Raw genomic sequence first — 16,844 nt, 5'->3', positions numbered from 1 at the left:
AAGTCACCAAGGTGAATATAATTCATCCTGTAAAATGTCTGTACCAAAGTTCATGGCAATCTATCCAGCAGATGTTGAGGTGTTTCAGTAGAAAAGGACAGGTCAGGGGATCACCAGAGTCAGGAGGCTTCATACTCTGGGCACCATGAATGCTGGTATCAAAGTTTGTGGAACTGCATTAAATAGCTTTTGGGATAGTTCAGTCTGGAATTAGGTGGTGGGCCGACCAACCAACTAACAGCTAAATCGAGATTTCCATCCCTGGTCTGTCAATTTTTGTTTGCAAGGTCAACAACCTTGAATCTTAACGTTTATAAATCTCAATGTGTACAAAAAAAGTGCTTAAATTTCTCAGTAAAATGGAAATTTAAACATCTTCTATTTCAACAACATCTCCAGCTTCTGAGGAAAACGGTGCGATACGACTGAAAGCTCCAGGGCACTCAAGATTATCAGGTTAAAATAGAAGTCTGTGTAGACGCATAAGCAACCTCTGCAGGGCCCCCGCCCTTCTTCTCTTCTCGGTTTGCTTTCTTTCCGTTTCGTTTCTTTAGTTTTTCTTTTGTTTTCTGTTTTGAAATCCCAATTTCCACGTTAAGAGACAAATCTTAGTTCAGGGGTGGACTAAACCATTTTGCACCTTTAATGGGTGAGAAGGCCGTTAGAGAGCTTCCACTTTTTTTAAAATACAAAGTGTAGTCCTTCAACCAATTTATTCAGCCAGTTTTAATTACGTTATGGCACTAATTACTTAGAAATAAAAAATAAAAACTGCAAACAAAACCAAACTTTTCATTCCAGGCTTTTTGAGGGCCTCTCTCAGTCCCACTTTTCCCCCCACTATGACGCCCCTGTGTATAAACACTACAAACAGTTATATATTTATTGAGTGATCCGAAATTATTACATTTACTGATTAATCAATGAAAAATTTGAAGACAAATTTTCAAGTTTACACATATTTTTCCAACTTATATTACAAAGCCAATAAATTATTGGTTTACAATTTAAAATCTTGACCACTGAGAAGCTGTTAAAAGGTAAAATTTGTCACTTTTGCTTGAAGATGACTCTAATTAATAGATTATCAAAATAGTTTCACGTCACATTTTTCCTGTGAAACAACTAATTGATTAATTGTCTACCACAATAATCAGAATATTCACACTTTCGACAGTAATTTGCACAAAGAAAAGGGAAGAAAAGTGTTGTTTTGTTTTATTTTAATTATTCCAAATATTGTTTAATGATGCATGTTCCTCTGTGTGTCTGGTCACTTCGTATGGACTGTACGAAATTATTTTTGAAGTGTTACAGGATGCTTATGAGCAAAAGCAGACAAAAAACAAAAAGCACATATTTCTTGGTGTAAAACATTCACTTTCTTTGACAGTATTTTAGAGGAACTTTTGCTCTCTCACTGATGTGTGGCAACACTTCAACTGACTCTTAGTTCCTGATAAAGCACTGATGCTTTGCCCAAGCAAATAGTGCTATCTGCCCAACGGACAGAGATTACAGCACTCTTGGTACAGTTTTGCTGGCATGAAACGTGATCCTCAATGAGCCGTTAATGTTTTGACACGACTGATTAACTAAGACTCCCCCGATTAAAGCAACGTGCAGAAGGAAGTGGGATTTTTTTTTAAGGGGGTGGGGGTCTACATCTGTGAGGGGGTGGTTGAGAGGGTGGCGGGGTGGTCTCAGAGGATAGCCGTTGTCTTTCTCAGAAAAGTGAACTTGTCTCACCCAAGAGACAGATGAGCAATGTGTTAGGGCCTTGTGGTTTATGGACAGAACACAGTTGTTCTCAGGCTGCCGGGGTTTTCACTGGAATAAAAGAAGAAACTCTTTACTCAGAAATAACTGACAGTTGTGCCAGATCACTGTGGCACGCACTGTAATAGTCCAAACTGTCAACACATCAACTCAGTGTGTGTTTAGAGAAGGCCTCGTTGTGTAAGAAGGGGCCACTTTGTCCCCAAAAAACACAAAAATGGTTTTCACTTCTTCAAACCCAGTCAAACCCGAAAATATATTAACACAACATCAGCTCCTTTCTGCCTTAGGTGTGACATCGTGCGCCACACGATGAGTGTTCAGGGTCATGAGAAAGAGATGTTATCTGTGAGGTGTTAATAACATCGTAATTCACTTCCTCTCAATTATGTTCCTCTGTTAGGGGCCCAAGTTATGGTGGTTAAGGAGGGTTACAAGAAATTATTTACGGTTGCCTTGTTTTCTGCTGATGCTGTACGTAAGATCTGTCCAGAGTCTGGCCTTGAAAAAAGCTGAAATGAAACCAGGTTTTCTAGATACCTGTAAGTTTAACAGCCAGGATCAATTCATATTTTCTTCTACTGGCAAACGACCCGCAGACGTGACACAGTCACCAAGAGAAAATGTTGGGACTATGCTACATTTGAATGTTTTATACAAATCTTATCATCGATCATATAGTCTTTTTCAAAATAAACTTACTACGTAGGTAAAACACTTCATTTTTACATTTATTTTCTTTAAGTTGAGGTAACAAAAGCACATGGTTAGGTGTGAAAAACAATGGTCTGGCTTCAAATAAGTCCAGCTTTTACTAAGATAGTGTCACATCACTTGATACATCAAGGCTCCTGGGTCAAAGTGCAATGTTTGTTTGATCCATCAACTTCCTCCTCTACCCACCCTATGGACCCACGGACTTTCTCAGTCTTTACACTATGGTTGTTTCCAGCAGATGCCTCCTGAGGTGTTCCAGTTACATCCAACTGGTAGGAGGCCCTGGGGCAGACCCAGAACACACTGGAGGAATTACATGTCTTGTTTGGCCTAGGAACACCTCAGGGTCCCCCAGGAGGAGCTGGAAAGCGTTGCTGGGTAGAGGGATGTCTGGAATACTTTGCTCAGCCTGCTGCCCCCGCGACCCGGCTTTGGGTAAGTGGTTGAAAACGGATGGATGGATGTTTCCAGCTGTGTCAGAATTAGCTTGGTGCGTGTCATACTGCCAAGAAGAGTGTCTCGGTGCTTTGGTGTCTATCACTAACATCTGCTGACATGGCAGTGGTATTTGTCAAGTTCGGCTGTGGCCATCAGCATCAGAAATAGCAGCTGCCTGGTGCATATCATACCGCCGCCAAAGGTGCCCCCATGCGTCGGTATCTAACACCAAAATCATTGACAAAGCAGAGGTATTTGACAAATTGGGAATAAGAACAGGCTGAATCACTGGGACAATTCCAGTCGTGTTTGTGGTGACAAACCTGGTTTTTTTTTTCTATTAAAAGTCTGGACATTTCCAGCCATTTTTGTTGTGACAAATACAGGTATTTTTAACGAAACATCTGGAGTTTTCCAACTGTGTTTGTGCTGAGAAATGGACATTTTTAACTGAACGTTGGGACATTTCCAGCTGTGCTTGTGGCGACAAAACTGGGTATGAGCCAAAACTAGCAAGGTGGTTTTTGTGCCAAAATATAACCACACTACATAAACCACAACTTTGTCACAACCTAAAACTGAAAATTGAAATGTAAAGTTTCAACATATGAAATGTACAAATCAACATACGAAACTTGCAAATGTAACATATTCATGGTAAACTTCCGAATCCAAACATACAAATCCAAAATGTATTCTGGTGATTGGGTTGGTAGAAGAGCAGTAAAGATTTTCACACATTAAAGGGTAAGGTTGTTTCTAAAGGTTTCAAACCTCTCGTGACATGACACAGCTGAACTGTCTCCATGACAACTGGGCAAATTTTAATCAGACAATATTTTATTTATTTATTTGATGTTTTGTAAAAGAGAAAACAGAAAAAAAAAATATCTGTGTGAACATCAAATTAAGGTAAAAACCTGAGTGGAGCAACATTACAAATCCAGATGCTTCTTTATAGGGCAACATGAGGTCACTGAACGGTTTAACGAGTATGAAAATAACACAATTCATATGCGCAGCAACACACAGTAACAGTGGAGGAATCAGCCGCCCAAATGGGTCAATGCAGAAAAAGCAGAATCACATTTTAAATGTGCTCAATGTGTTCACAACACAGGTGCAAAAAGGAAAAAGAAACACAAAAAGGCTACTTCTAATTGCAACACGTTTCATGCTTGGCGCTCTCAGTGCATTTTGGCATAAATCAGACATGAAAAACATTTGTTCATGACTCTGCATTGAATGAGACGCTCCACTCTCTGTTTTCTATGAACATAATACCTCAAAATACAATTTAAAAAATATCAGCACCTCATCTCCAAGTAGGATAAAATGCTCGGCTGTCTCACACTTAACATCATGTGGCCTTTCTGCAGACAACTCCAAATTCATAATGTCACCAACAATGTTAGTCCATCTGGGTTTTGTTTATGAGAGTGGAGGAAGAAGCACCTTGTCCAAGATGACAAATTAAGTGCTGATAAAAACTTCAGAAGCAAAATGAAGCGTTGGCATGGTGTAACATCCAGCAAGTCAAAAAACAAACCACATTCAAATAATGTCTCACATCCACAATTTTAAAGTTAAAAGACGGGTAGTCCACACACTCAAGGTCAACATAGGAAAACCTGAAGGTCGAAATGTTGCCTCATTAAATGTTTGCTTTCATATGTACATGTTTATTCAACATACTATCCATGTAACTATACATATTGTTATATTCACTCTTATTCTATTGTTGTTTTATTCCATTGATGTATATATTGCAGTTAAATTTTCACACTAACAGCCTCAGCCCAGTGATGATATGTTAATATCTTTTAATATTTTTGATATTTTAAGTAGTATTGTTTAACACTGTTGCATAATGCATATTTTATGTTTATTTTTAACTCACATTTTTATTGCTATTATATTTTATGTTATTGCTTTATAGTTACATCTATTTCATACTCTTATTCTTCTTATAATTCTCTATTCTTTACATCAGAGCAACTGTATCGAATCACAATTTTCCCTCAGGGATCCATAAAGTATTTCTGATTCTGATTCTGCATTTTTACAACACCTTCACCTTACAGGGGCGGATGTGCACAGTGTCCACCTTCTTCTCAGCATCTTACAGCACAATATGTTGACTGCATACAAATATGTAAAACCTATAAACAATATAATGTCCCAGCAGATATGTAACAATAAAAATGGTTGTATAATAATACATGTAAAACACAAATAGCAACAAAATCTACATTTATGCCTCAGTTCGTGTCAGTTAGCAGTTTGACTTTTTTTTTTTCTTCAAGAGAAAAGGTCATTCCAGCTTCGTAAATGTAAATATCTTCTGGTGTCTTTACTCCTCTATGACAGCATGCTGAATGACAAGACATTAGAGGACGTCATTTTGGGCTTTGAAACACTGATTGACAATTTACAGACCAAACAATAAACTGAGTAATCAAGAAAATCATTGACAGGTTAATTGACAATAAAAAATAATCGTTAGTTGCAGGCCTACTCAGAAAACATGTCCAAAAAGTTATTCAGTTAAAGCACCATCCTTAATTCTATTATCTCATGTCAAATCTAAATCCAGAACATTTGCTGTTTTAGAACAAACATCTGGCACAGATCATGGATTAAAGGACAGCAGATCAATCTATAATTTTGCCATCCTGATTATCCATACTGCAATCTTATTATGTTTATGTATTCTGTACACATGGCATCTATTGCACATCTGTCCATCCTGCAAGATGGACTTCTCCTGAGGTATCTCACAGTTTTTTTCCTCATGTTGTTTGAGGGAGTTGGGTCGAGGGTCTAAGGATGGAAGACCTTGAGGCAAATTTGTGATTTGTGATATCTGGCTATAAATAGCCTCACATGGACTTGACTAGAGAAAAATATTTATGTCATTTTCCACCTCATTCACTTCACAATATTCACAGATTTTTATCTGTCTCTTTGTATCCTCTGTTAATCTGCATAACACATTTTAAGAGGGTTTTTTGGCTGCAGCCACGCCTCCAAACAGCACAATTTCTTGATGTGGAAGATCTAAACTCATCAGAGGAAAGGTTGACTTCTTGTTCGATTAAATGCAACAACCCTCCACTGAGAAAGAGTTCATTCATCTGGCTATCAGAGCTGCCGTCTCTGCCTGCAGCAGCTGATGGTGCAGGATGAGTGAGAGCCTCTGCATCGAGGGTCACGGTGTGAGATCAGAACAAGGTTACCGCTGCCCACTGAGAAGTTGTCACGGTGACGAACAGGCAGCTTTTTGGCTATGAGTGTTGCATCCTCTACAGCCGTGTTTAAGCTGCATTCATTCATTTGAAAAATAAACTGCAACAGAAGCTAAGGGAGCAGCACTTTCCCTTTTTTTTTTTATCACTCTCTCCCTCAAGGATTTTAAAACCCACCCAAGATTAAACCACTTTATTTCCTCCCTCCTTCACTCCCTCCCGCTTCCTTCCTTTCACATGTCTGTTAGTGCAGTGATGCTGCAGAGGACACACCCATCCACACTCTGCTGCCTCTCTGTCTTTGACCCTGAGAAGTTCTCCAACGCACTGCTGATAGTGCTGCAGTGCCCACCCAAGAGTAGCCCCCTTCTTACTCTGACACATAACCAGAAAAAAAAGAGGGAAAGGTTAGTGGACTGAAATGAACTGAAAGGATGTTACTGTTTTTTTCTCACTGAGAGTAAAAGGTGAAAAGCTTTAATATGTAAGGACGGAATAATGGATTCAGAAAAGCTTTTTTTTCTTATGAAAGGGAGATGATCACACGTCACTGACATCATAAAACTATATTTCTTAATGAGCCATTAACCACAGTCAACATGATGCACTCACAAAAGGCAAAAAGAGCTCAAATGTAGAAGCACATTTAGTGAATATGTAACCGTGACAAAGGCTCAAATGGTTATTTTTCTTTATCTGAGAGAGAAACAAAACATTTCCTGTTTTCTCTAATAGGTTATCTTTCATGAGACTGGAACTAATCAATCATATCTCGTTAATTAATACCGATTTCATGTTTGTGCAGTAAATACGGAGCTACAGCTGGCAGCTGGATAGCTTTGATTGGTATACAGACTGTAAACAAGTGGAAACAGCTAGCTCAGCTCTGTGAGGAGGTAAAAAGCATTACAACTACCAGCACCTCTACAGTACAGCTCAGTTATCAACCCTCTCAGTGTTTATACCATACAAAATCATAAGTCTATATTGTTATACAAAAGAGCACACAAAAGCACACTGATCTAGACGATTAACACTACTGAGTACCTGGATGGTGTATTCATAACAGTCACAAAGTGCGGACACTGGACACTCCTCAGCCTCAATGGTCACCATCTTGGCTATGAAGTGGAAAGCAAGAGACTGGAGGTAGAAGAAGCTACAATGACTGCGGTCGATCCAGTGAACAAGCAAACAAACTGGCAGATATTTTAAAATTCAAAAGAAGAGGAAGAAGAAGAGGTGGTCAAATATTGCAATCATTTTTTTTGGTAAGTGCACAGTAGCCGTATTCTATTTGAGACAAGACAACCCTCTCGAAATTCACACGCTACACCAAGTGCATAGGGTACACAGCGTACAACGTGGAACCAACAGACTCAAATACTCCATTTCCGCCCAAAACTCTAAGAGGAAAAGGTAGTTACGTCCAAATGGTTTAACTTGTTGGTTCGTTATCTTGTTTTGGTTTTTTTTTTAAGATATTTTTTGGGGGCATTTTTGCCTTTATAGATAGGACAGTTAAGCGTGAAGGGGGGAGAGAGAGAGGGGAAATGACATGCAGCAAAGGGCCACAGGCTGGAGTTGAACCCGGGCTGCTGCGGCAACAGCCTTGTACATAGCACGCCTGCTCTATCCACTAAGCCACCAACACCCCTGGTTGGTTATCTTTAACTTCTTGGAATTTTCTAATCCATTTAAGTGACTTAATATTTTATCGTGTATTTATGTTTTATGGGCTTGCAAATGATTCAGACTGCCACCTCAGAACTACACCTGTGTTCAATGGGGCACTCACATTAAATTAAACATGGTGCTATTTGCTATAGGCTATATGCCTTCAAAAATGCAAACCCTTCTCCATCATGATTTTCTTTTCTTTTCTGTTGGGGTAAAATAGTCAGTAGCAATCTAAAACTAAATTAAATGCTTATTCTACATAAAATAAAACTCTGAATAAACTGTATATATTTAAAAAACGATTTAGTTAAATGAATAATTTTGACATTTTTGTCATATACAGGTATGCAATGATGACTGTTGGGTGACATGTACAGTACAGGCCAAAAGTTTGGACACACCTTCTCATTCAATGCGTTTTCTTTATTTTCATGACTATTTACATTGTAGATTCTCACTGAAGGCATCAAAACTATGAATGAACACATGTGGAGTTATGTACTTAACAAAAAGGTGAAATAACTGAAAACATGTTTTATATTCTAGTTTCTTCAAAATAGCCACCCTTTGCTCTGATTACTGCTTTGCACACTCTTGGCATTCTCTCCATGAGCTTCAAGAGGTAGTCACCTGAAATGGTTTCCACTTCACAGGTGTGCCTTATCAGGGTTAATTAGTGGAATTTCTTGCTTTATCAATGGGGTTGGGACCATCAGTTGTGTTGTGCAGAAGTCAGGTTAATACACAGCCGACAGCCCTATTGGACAACTGTTAAAATTCATATTATGGCAAGAACCAATCAGCTAACTAAAGAAAAACGAGTGGCCATCATTACTTTAAGAAATGAAGGTCAGTCAGTCCGGAAAATTGCAAAAACTTTAAATGTGTCCCCCAAGTGCAGTCGCAAAACCATCAAGCGCTACATGAAACTGGCACACATGAGGACCGACCCAGGAAAGGAAGACCAAGAGTCACCTCTGCTTCTGAGGATAAGTTCATCCGAGTCACCAGCCTCAGAAATCGCAAGTTAACAGCAGGTCAGATCAGAGACCAGATGAATGCCACACAGAGTTCTAGCAGCAGACCCATCTCCAGAACAACTGTTAAGAGGAGACTGCGCGAATCAGGCCTTCATGGTCAAATAGCTGCTAGGAAACCACTGCTAAGGAGAGACAACAAGCAGAAGAGATTTGTTTGGGCCAAGAAACACAAGGAATGGACATTAGACCAGTGGAAATCTGTGCTTTGGTCTGATGAGTCCAAATTTGAGATCTTTGGTTCCAACCGCTGTGTCTTTGTGAGACGCAGAAAAGGTGAACGGATGGATTCCACATGCCTGGTTCCCACTGTGAAGCATGGAGGAGGAGGTGTGATGGTGTGGGGGTGTTTTGCTGGTGACACTGTTGGGGATTTATTCAAAATTGAAGGCACACTGAACCAGCATGGCTACCACAGCATCCTGCAGCGACATGCCATCCCATCCAGTTTGCGTTTAGTTGGACGATCATCATTTCAACAGGACAATGACCCCAAACACACCTCCAGGCTGTGTAAGGGCTATTTGACCAAGAAGGAGAGTGATGGAGTGCTGCGGCAGATGACCTGGCCTCCACAGTCACCGGACCTGAACCCAATCCAGATGGTTTGGGGTGAGCTGGACCGCAGAGTGAAGGCAAAGGGGCCAACAAGTGCTAAACACCTCTGGGAACTCCTTCAAGACTGTTGGAAAACCATTTCAGGTGACTACCTCTTGAAGCTCATCGAGAGAATGCCAAGAGTGTGCAAAGCAGTAATCAGAGCAAAGGGTGGCTATTTTGAAGAAACTAGAATATAAAACATGTTTTCAGTTATTTCACCTTTTTTTGTTAAGTACATAACTCCACATGTGTTCATTCATAGTTTTGATGCCTTCAGTGAGAATCTACAATGTAAACAGTCATGAAAATAAAGAAAACGCATTGAATGAGAAGGTGTGTCCAAACTTTTGGCCTGTACTGTATGTTAATGTTGTCTAATGTCAAGTCTTTATTTGATCATGTGACAAGACGATATCTGGTAGCTTGTTTAGGCACATTTATTTTCATTTAATTCATCATAGCAATCATTTATTTAAATTGATTATAACAGTACTTTATTTAACTTTTACTTGTCAAGACCGACGATGTGCTCTTCTACAACTAGCAAGGCCCCCTAAATTGGCTTTTTGTTTTTTTTTATTTTATAAACAGTTGCCAGTGATGTGTGTGTGTGCATGCGCATTATAACTAGTAACTAGCATGCACATTGATTGATTGAAGTGTACTAATGGAAGTATTTTAATTGATCCACAGCACTATTTTTCTGCTCAAACATGCAATAACTGATATTTTCGGCTGCTGGGGGGCAGTGGAAACAAGTTGTGAATGTCGAATTGACGTAAACACCTTTTAAGTTTGTGAATTTATTAGCAAACTGCTACTTATCTAAGATCCAGAAGTTACGCAGCAACATTAAAATTAATTTGGAGTCGTGTTTAGTGTCCACCTGATGACTGTTAGTCCAATGTTCTCTCTCTCTTTTAGCTCTGTTTTTGGTCTCCACCAACTGCTCAGGGAAACATCTGGCTCTTTGGCAACTAAATGCTCCACTGTGTTCTCCAGCTGGCTGCTAAATATGTCGGTCTGCCGTTTGGTGTTGTGCAGGTAGTGTACAGTTGTTTTTTTCTCTAAAAAACTAGAATTTCCACCCTCTGGTTGTATTACTCTGCACACTAGTCTAGTTTCTCTTACAGTTTGAAAGAAAACATGGATGCTTCATGCACATCTTTCCCCCAGCTGCAGAGTAGATCTATACAATTTCAAGGTGGACACCCAGAATGAATGTCACCAATTCAGTGTCTGACCAAATGTCGCCCCTTCTGTACCTAAGACATGGCGCTGAGTAATGGCCAGAAAATTATGATGTCACAGTGAAGTTGACCTTTGGGATATAAAATGTCATCACTTCATTATTTTATCCTATTAGACACTTTTGTCGTGTTTGTCATATTTAGCACGCATTCTTGGGTCAATGTCAAAAACATGTTTTGTAAGGTCACACTGACCTTGACTTTTGACCACAAAATTCTTATCAGTACAATTGACAATGACATTTGTGTCAAATCTACAGAAATTCCCTTGAGGTGTTCTTGAGATATTGCGTCCACAAGAATGAGACAGACGCAAGGGCACACTGACCTTGACCACTGAAATCCGATCAGTTAATTGTTGAGTCCGAGTGAAAATTTGTGCCAAATTTGAAGAAATTCCCTTGAGGTGTTCTTGAGATCTTGCATTCACAAAAAATGGACAGATTGACAGTGGACAACCTGAAAACATGACGCCTCCTGCCATGGCTGTCGTCTGTGGGGAGGTATAAGAACCTGCTGCCTGCTGCAGCAAATACAATGCTATTAGAGCTGCGAGAGTCAAAGAAAACAGAAGTTGCAGGCCCAAAAACCAAAACCTTTGGCTTAATAATGCTAAAATGCTAAAACTATTTCTTGTAGCTGAGCTCATTTCGAAGAAACTAAACTGCCTCAGTGTGTGTGTCACTGTGTGTATTTAATCAGGCTGTGAGATCTACGAGGTTCTTCCTCACTGTCTGTTCAGTGGTTGAGCGCGAGAAGGTGAATTTCTCTGAAAACCCAAACCTTTTCAAAAGAAAAAAAGAAAAAAAAAAAAACCCTTCCCCATCTGGAGACGATGATGCGAGATAAGAGATCAAACCTGACAAGGCAGATTGTAGAAAACAAGAGTTCTCCTTTTAATTCCTCCAGCCACAGCATACTGTCCATTTACAGTACAGACTCCCAATTTTAATTTGATTTTGCACACATCACAGTTTAAAGTTTTCAAATGAAAAATACAACACAACTATGAAAAAAAGACATATGCACAAATTAAAACCTATAAAAAATATAAAAACAGTACTCTTAAATCTCATTTCGACAAGTACCATTTCAACAACATAATGCACAACAGAGCAGACAAATTAAACTGAACCATTAGTTTTTTTAAATAGAAGGAAAAGATATCATTTCATCATGCAGAGGATGTAATATTAAATAACGAATCAAACAAAAATAATATATACTTCTCTATATATCTCTCTCTTTTAAATTTTCAAGTCAAAGCACTCCCGTCCCTTATAGAGGGAAAAACAAGGTTTAAAAACACCAGAGGGTCCACAATGCTTTCATTAGCTGCCACTGTCGCATGGCCTTTATATCGAAAACATTACATCTCAGCAACATCTTTTTGGCACAGAAAAAGACGTTAATAATGGCAGTAGCATTTTGCATTATAAAAGAGGGCGGAGCTGTAGCTCTTTTTCTGTTATAAAATAAAAAAAGCAACAAAAAACAAAAAAGAAAACATTCTGTGCACCGACATCAGTCAGGAGAGTGGCGTCTCCCCCCAGCAGGGTGTGAGGCAAGCAGTTGTAGCAGCTCAGTCCTACTGCAGCATGCTCTTGATAGTCTTGTTGGTTGATTCATCATTCAGATGCTTAGTTGTGTACCTGCAGGAGGAGGTGTAGAGTTCATTCACTGAAGTAAAATCAGAGCACAGCAAGTCCTGAAGGCTTTGAGGAGAGGGATATTATCTATTTGTAAGTACTCTTGGGGGGCTGCTCTATAACAATTAGATGGTTGAAACCTGAACCTCCAACATACAGCATCTGGAATTGTGTGAGATGGTAGACCCATATTTATAAAGAAATGAAATCCTGCACTGAAACTGTTAATGCAACAAGAGAATTCAGAGACCCTAAAGACATTTTGCTTGTTTGTGTTCCATCTTCTTTCAAGGCCTCTGCATTTTATATCTGCCTCCTCAGATTTTATGTGCATCCTATTGTACTTAACATTTTTTGTTTGAAAAAATACTAGGATTAATCGTGGTTGTATGCCTCCACAAGTAAAGTAGCAGTTTACATCCATGTGTGTCCAGACTCATATGAAGCCATGACAGCAGACAATGCCTCAAATATGGATGTTGCTGTAAAGAAGCTACAAATTCTAAAACATGGATACCTAACGCACATCTTTAAACTGGCAGTACAGAAGATAAAACAATCAGCACAGTTTCAAGGTGGACACCAACGATTAGTGTCACCAATTTGAAAATTGTTTTTGCAGAACATTATGATGTCACAGTGAAGCTGACCTTTGACCTATTGGATACAAAATGTCATCACTTCATTATTTTATCCTGTGAGACATTTGTGTGAAATTTTGTAAGGATTAGCTCACATATTCTTAAATTATGGCCAAAAACATGTTTTATGAGGTCACAGTGACCTTAAACTTTGACCACTAAAATCTGATCAGTTCTTTGTTGAGTCAAAGCGGACCTTTTGCCAAATCTCAAGAAATTCCCTCAGGGTGCTCCTGAGTATTGCACCCATGAAAACTAGACAGACCACCCCAAAACATACTGCCTCTGGCCACCAGTGTGGAGGCATAAAAATTGGGTAGATGTCAACACAAACTTTGTGTTGTAAACTTTGTGAAGACACTGATGGAAGTTGTTTTAGCTACTGTTTGTAGTGGTTGTTTGTCTCTGTTTGCTCTATTGTTAGTCTCTATGCCTGTAATAGAGTGCTGTGTTGCGTGTTTTATCATCATCATTTGCATTTTATGTAAAAGTTAACAATGCCTACGTGTATTGTCCCTGTCAAATAAAATAATAAATAAATAAATAAATAAATAAATACATACATACATACATACATACATACATACATACATGTAAAAAGGGGTCTTAACTATACACTTTCTTTTGGACAAGCCAAACAGGTTGGACACCACTGGTAAAATCTATAACCATGTATTTATAGCTGCAGTGCAGTACAATATCCCACTTTAAAATGTGGTGGAGTAAAAGTATGAAGGAGCATAAAATGGTAAAATTCAAGCACAGTACTTGAACAAATCTACTCAGTTTCCACCGCTGCTTATATCTACAATATTTTGTCATCTTCTGTCAGATCAGAGATGAAACCACTGAATGAAAATCTGGCGACTTGTGCACGCGAATGACTTCATGCGACCGTGTAGTGTCGACGTGCCTCGGGCTCCGATACACAGACAGAGAGATACAGATGTTAGGTCGCCACAGAAATGTCCCCCGTCATCTCGAGCAGCTGTAAGTGAGACGAGGCAGCTAAAAATTTGGGAGGCTGTAAGGGGGCAGAGGTGTCAGATGTAATCGGCCTTTCTGGAGCGTCTTCGACACCCAGCCCAGATCTGGCATAGAGGGCTCACAGCTGACCGAGTCCCTGCTGGACTGTGGAGAGAGTGAGTCACTGAGGCCTGACTGCTGCTCATGAACAGGCACCAGGATCATTCAGCTCACAGCATGAGCAGCTTTCTCCCTTTCAGTCAAAGCCATGACTGTGGCTACAATCACATTACATGCTGGGCTGTGGGGGGAAAACTCAATTTGATTTCAACATAAGCTTACCTGAGAGCGTTGAGAAGGCCTTCTACGCTGTTCGGAGGCTGATCTTTGAGGACTTTGATGCAACCTTTCATCTGTGGACAGGAAACACATTGTTAGCTTCATATAGAGGGACAGTGGAGGGAAGGTGGCCGGTCAAGTACAAGGTACTTCTATTTTACTTGAGTATTTTCATTTTATGCAGGTTTGTACTTCTGCTCCACTACACGGAGAAGGTTGTAAGGTTTTTGAATGCAGGACTTATACTTGTAGTGGAGTATTTTTACAATGTGGTATTAGTGCTCTTACTTAAGAGAGGATGTGAATACTTCTTCCTCTCTGAACTTTAATGCTGGGACAATATGCGTAGCTTCCGATTGATACTATCACTCTTCTCGGGTGCCTATTTGATGTGAATTACAACAATCAACCATAAACAGAGCTTCAATAGCAGCTGCAGCAACTTGAATCCAGCCAGGGCAAACCCAAGCACTGGGGTTCACAGCCAGCTGGGTCTAATCTGTGTAACTGCAGCAACAGAAGGTTTGGTGATCCGGCACTAGGCTGGCTGAATTTGAGTTGTTAGTTGAGCAGCTGAGGGTCTGTCTCCTCAGTAGAGCTCTAATCTGGCCCAAAAAGTCTGGCCTGACCCCACATGAACCCACACAGTTTCTGTCCAAGCTCGACCTGAGCCCAACCTAAGGCAGGAGTTTTACTCTCATGCCCAATTAAGAAGCCAAACTTTTACTGTAAAAATGATGTCATGTTGTGTTATGTAATGTATTTTTCTCTTAGTTTTCATCCTTATCTCTTGCGCACACTCTGTCTCTTACCCTCTAGTCTCTTCTTCTCTTAATTCGATCAACTAAAACGTCTGCAATTTATCAACAAGATCTTCCCATTTCCGAAAATAAAAAAGAAGAAATGGGTAATTGGTGAGAATTGGAGAGACTCAAGCCCAAGGAAAAAAATGAGAAATCAAAGCCCAGCTTGGGTCGGGGCCCAGTCAGGCTCGGGGCAGAGTTAAAGCTCTACTCCTCGGACCGTCCATAATTTTCTGATTCCATGCTTCAGCTTTGTTTTTCTTGAAACGGTCACCTTACTCATAGACTACCACAATAAGAGCAGCAACTTATTTCAACCTCTGCATTTGAATTATATCAATCCAGGTATTAAAAAGTCAACTTAAAATTGTAAAACAGAATAATGAAGGGAAAAAAAAAAATCATTTTCCCCCCACCCTACTGAACATGGCTGTACTCACATCAATTTTGGACGACTTTGCGAAAGCTCCTACAGGATGAACGTAGTCATACAGGATAATGACACCGACCATCACCCGGAGGCAGAATGACACCGTCTCCTCACTGGTGAACCGGCTGCGGTACTCCCTGAAAAGACAGGACGCCATTATAAGATGCATGAACACAAAGAACAAGAACTGAAGGAGCTTTTAATACTGCAGGAAGTCACTTACGGTGTTTCCAACATGACTTTACACACACTCGCCATTGTGCTTAAGCAGTCTGTTGTATTCTCGATGGGCAGGTTCTTGTTCTGTAAATAAATAAATTAATATATAAGCAGAAACGCTAATGAGAGGATGCTACTTCATAGGTGCTCAAAGTGCTCACTGCTTTCTCCCGTCACTCTCACCTCTGATACAAATTTCGTCGTGCCGTCGCTTAATGTTTTCAGCATGGGCGTGGCATCGGCATAGAACAGAGATATCCGATTGGCCAGTTCATTGTTGACTTCATTTTCACCCTCCGCCTGACAATCATTTAAAAAAAAAAAAAAAGACATTTTATTGTGAAATTCCTTTTTTTTTTTTCTTGTATCTCTTCAGGTCAAAGTTCAGGCTCTGCCACCAAACAGATCCTGAAGCTCATGAGGACTCTTTATCCCACATACACAGTCAGTGAAACAGCCATCCTGATGAGCTGAAGGGACGACTGCCGCAGCAAACTTTCTCTCCCAAAATAACTATCCTGAATGGTCAAAAATAGTTTACAGAGGCTCTGTGAGGAGCATACATGAAGAAAACACCACTGATTTTATCTATTGGTTCATTTACTGATTTCCTCTGCCCACTGTAGCTCTATGTGCCTATTGTGAAACTGAACACCACGACCTTTACAAATACAGCTTGCATGTTCACAACAAATAGAAAGCTAGTATAGTCTCTCAAAATCTGGACTGAACTCAAAATCAATGCAGACCTTCCCACATAACACTTCATATATTACATAGGAATATATCTTCCTCTGGTTGAGCACTGCATGTGTTACTGTATCCACATTCTAAAGGGATACTTTGCCAATTTCCTCTGTATCACAGCAATGTGGGTAGTATGTATTAATGATCTTACCAGCGCCAAGATCTCCCTATGGGACGACATGTTTCGCTGGCTGTTGCTTGAACTACAGATTGCATTTCCTCTTTTTTTTTTTTTTTTTTGTATACTCGCCGCCACCACGGACACAAAGATTATAGAAGCATATCGAGACAGAGAGCTGCT

At 39.8% G+C, this 16,844-nt stretch overlaps 1 protein-coding gene across 1 annotated transcript in view; it reads right to left on the bottom strand.

Annotated features, from left to right (window-relative positions):
* Window positions 1-11,621: 11,621 nt before the first annotated feature.
* Window positions 11,622-16,844, bottom strand: part of fam49bb (family with sequence similarity 49 member Bb) — a 44,951-nt gene continuing 39,728 nt past the window's right edge. The window contains exons 8-12 of the mRNA XM_049565389.1: window positions 15,980-16,096; window positions 15,801-15,880; window positions 15,588-15,714; window positions 14,348-14,418; window positions 11,622-12,401 (exon numbers count right to left, since the gene is read on the bottom strand). Of these exons, the coding sequence (XP_049421346.1) occupies window positions 12,338-12,401; window positions 14,348-14,418; window positions 15,588-15,714; window positions 15,801-15,880; window positions 15,980-16,096 (459 nt within the window). The 3' untranslated portion in view covers window positions 11,622-12,337. The remainder of the gene's footprint in view (window positions 12,402-14,347; window positions 14,419-15,587; window positions 15,715-15,800; window positions 15,881-15,979; window positions 16,097-16,844) is intronic.

Source organism: Epinephelus fuscoguttatus, linkage group LG21 (assembly GCF_011397635.1).
Source record: "Epinephelus fuscoguttatus linkage group LG21, E.fuscoguttatus.final_Chr_v1".
Lineage (NCBI taxonomy): Eukaryota > Metazoa > Chordata > Actinopteri > Perciformes > Serranidae > Epinephelus > Epinephelus fuscoguttatus.
Note: the sequence above shows the minus strand (reverse complement) of the source record. Positions and strands in the feature narration are given on the sequence as shown.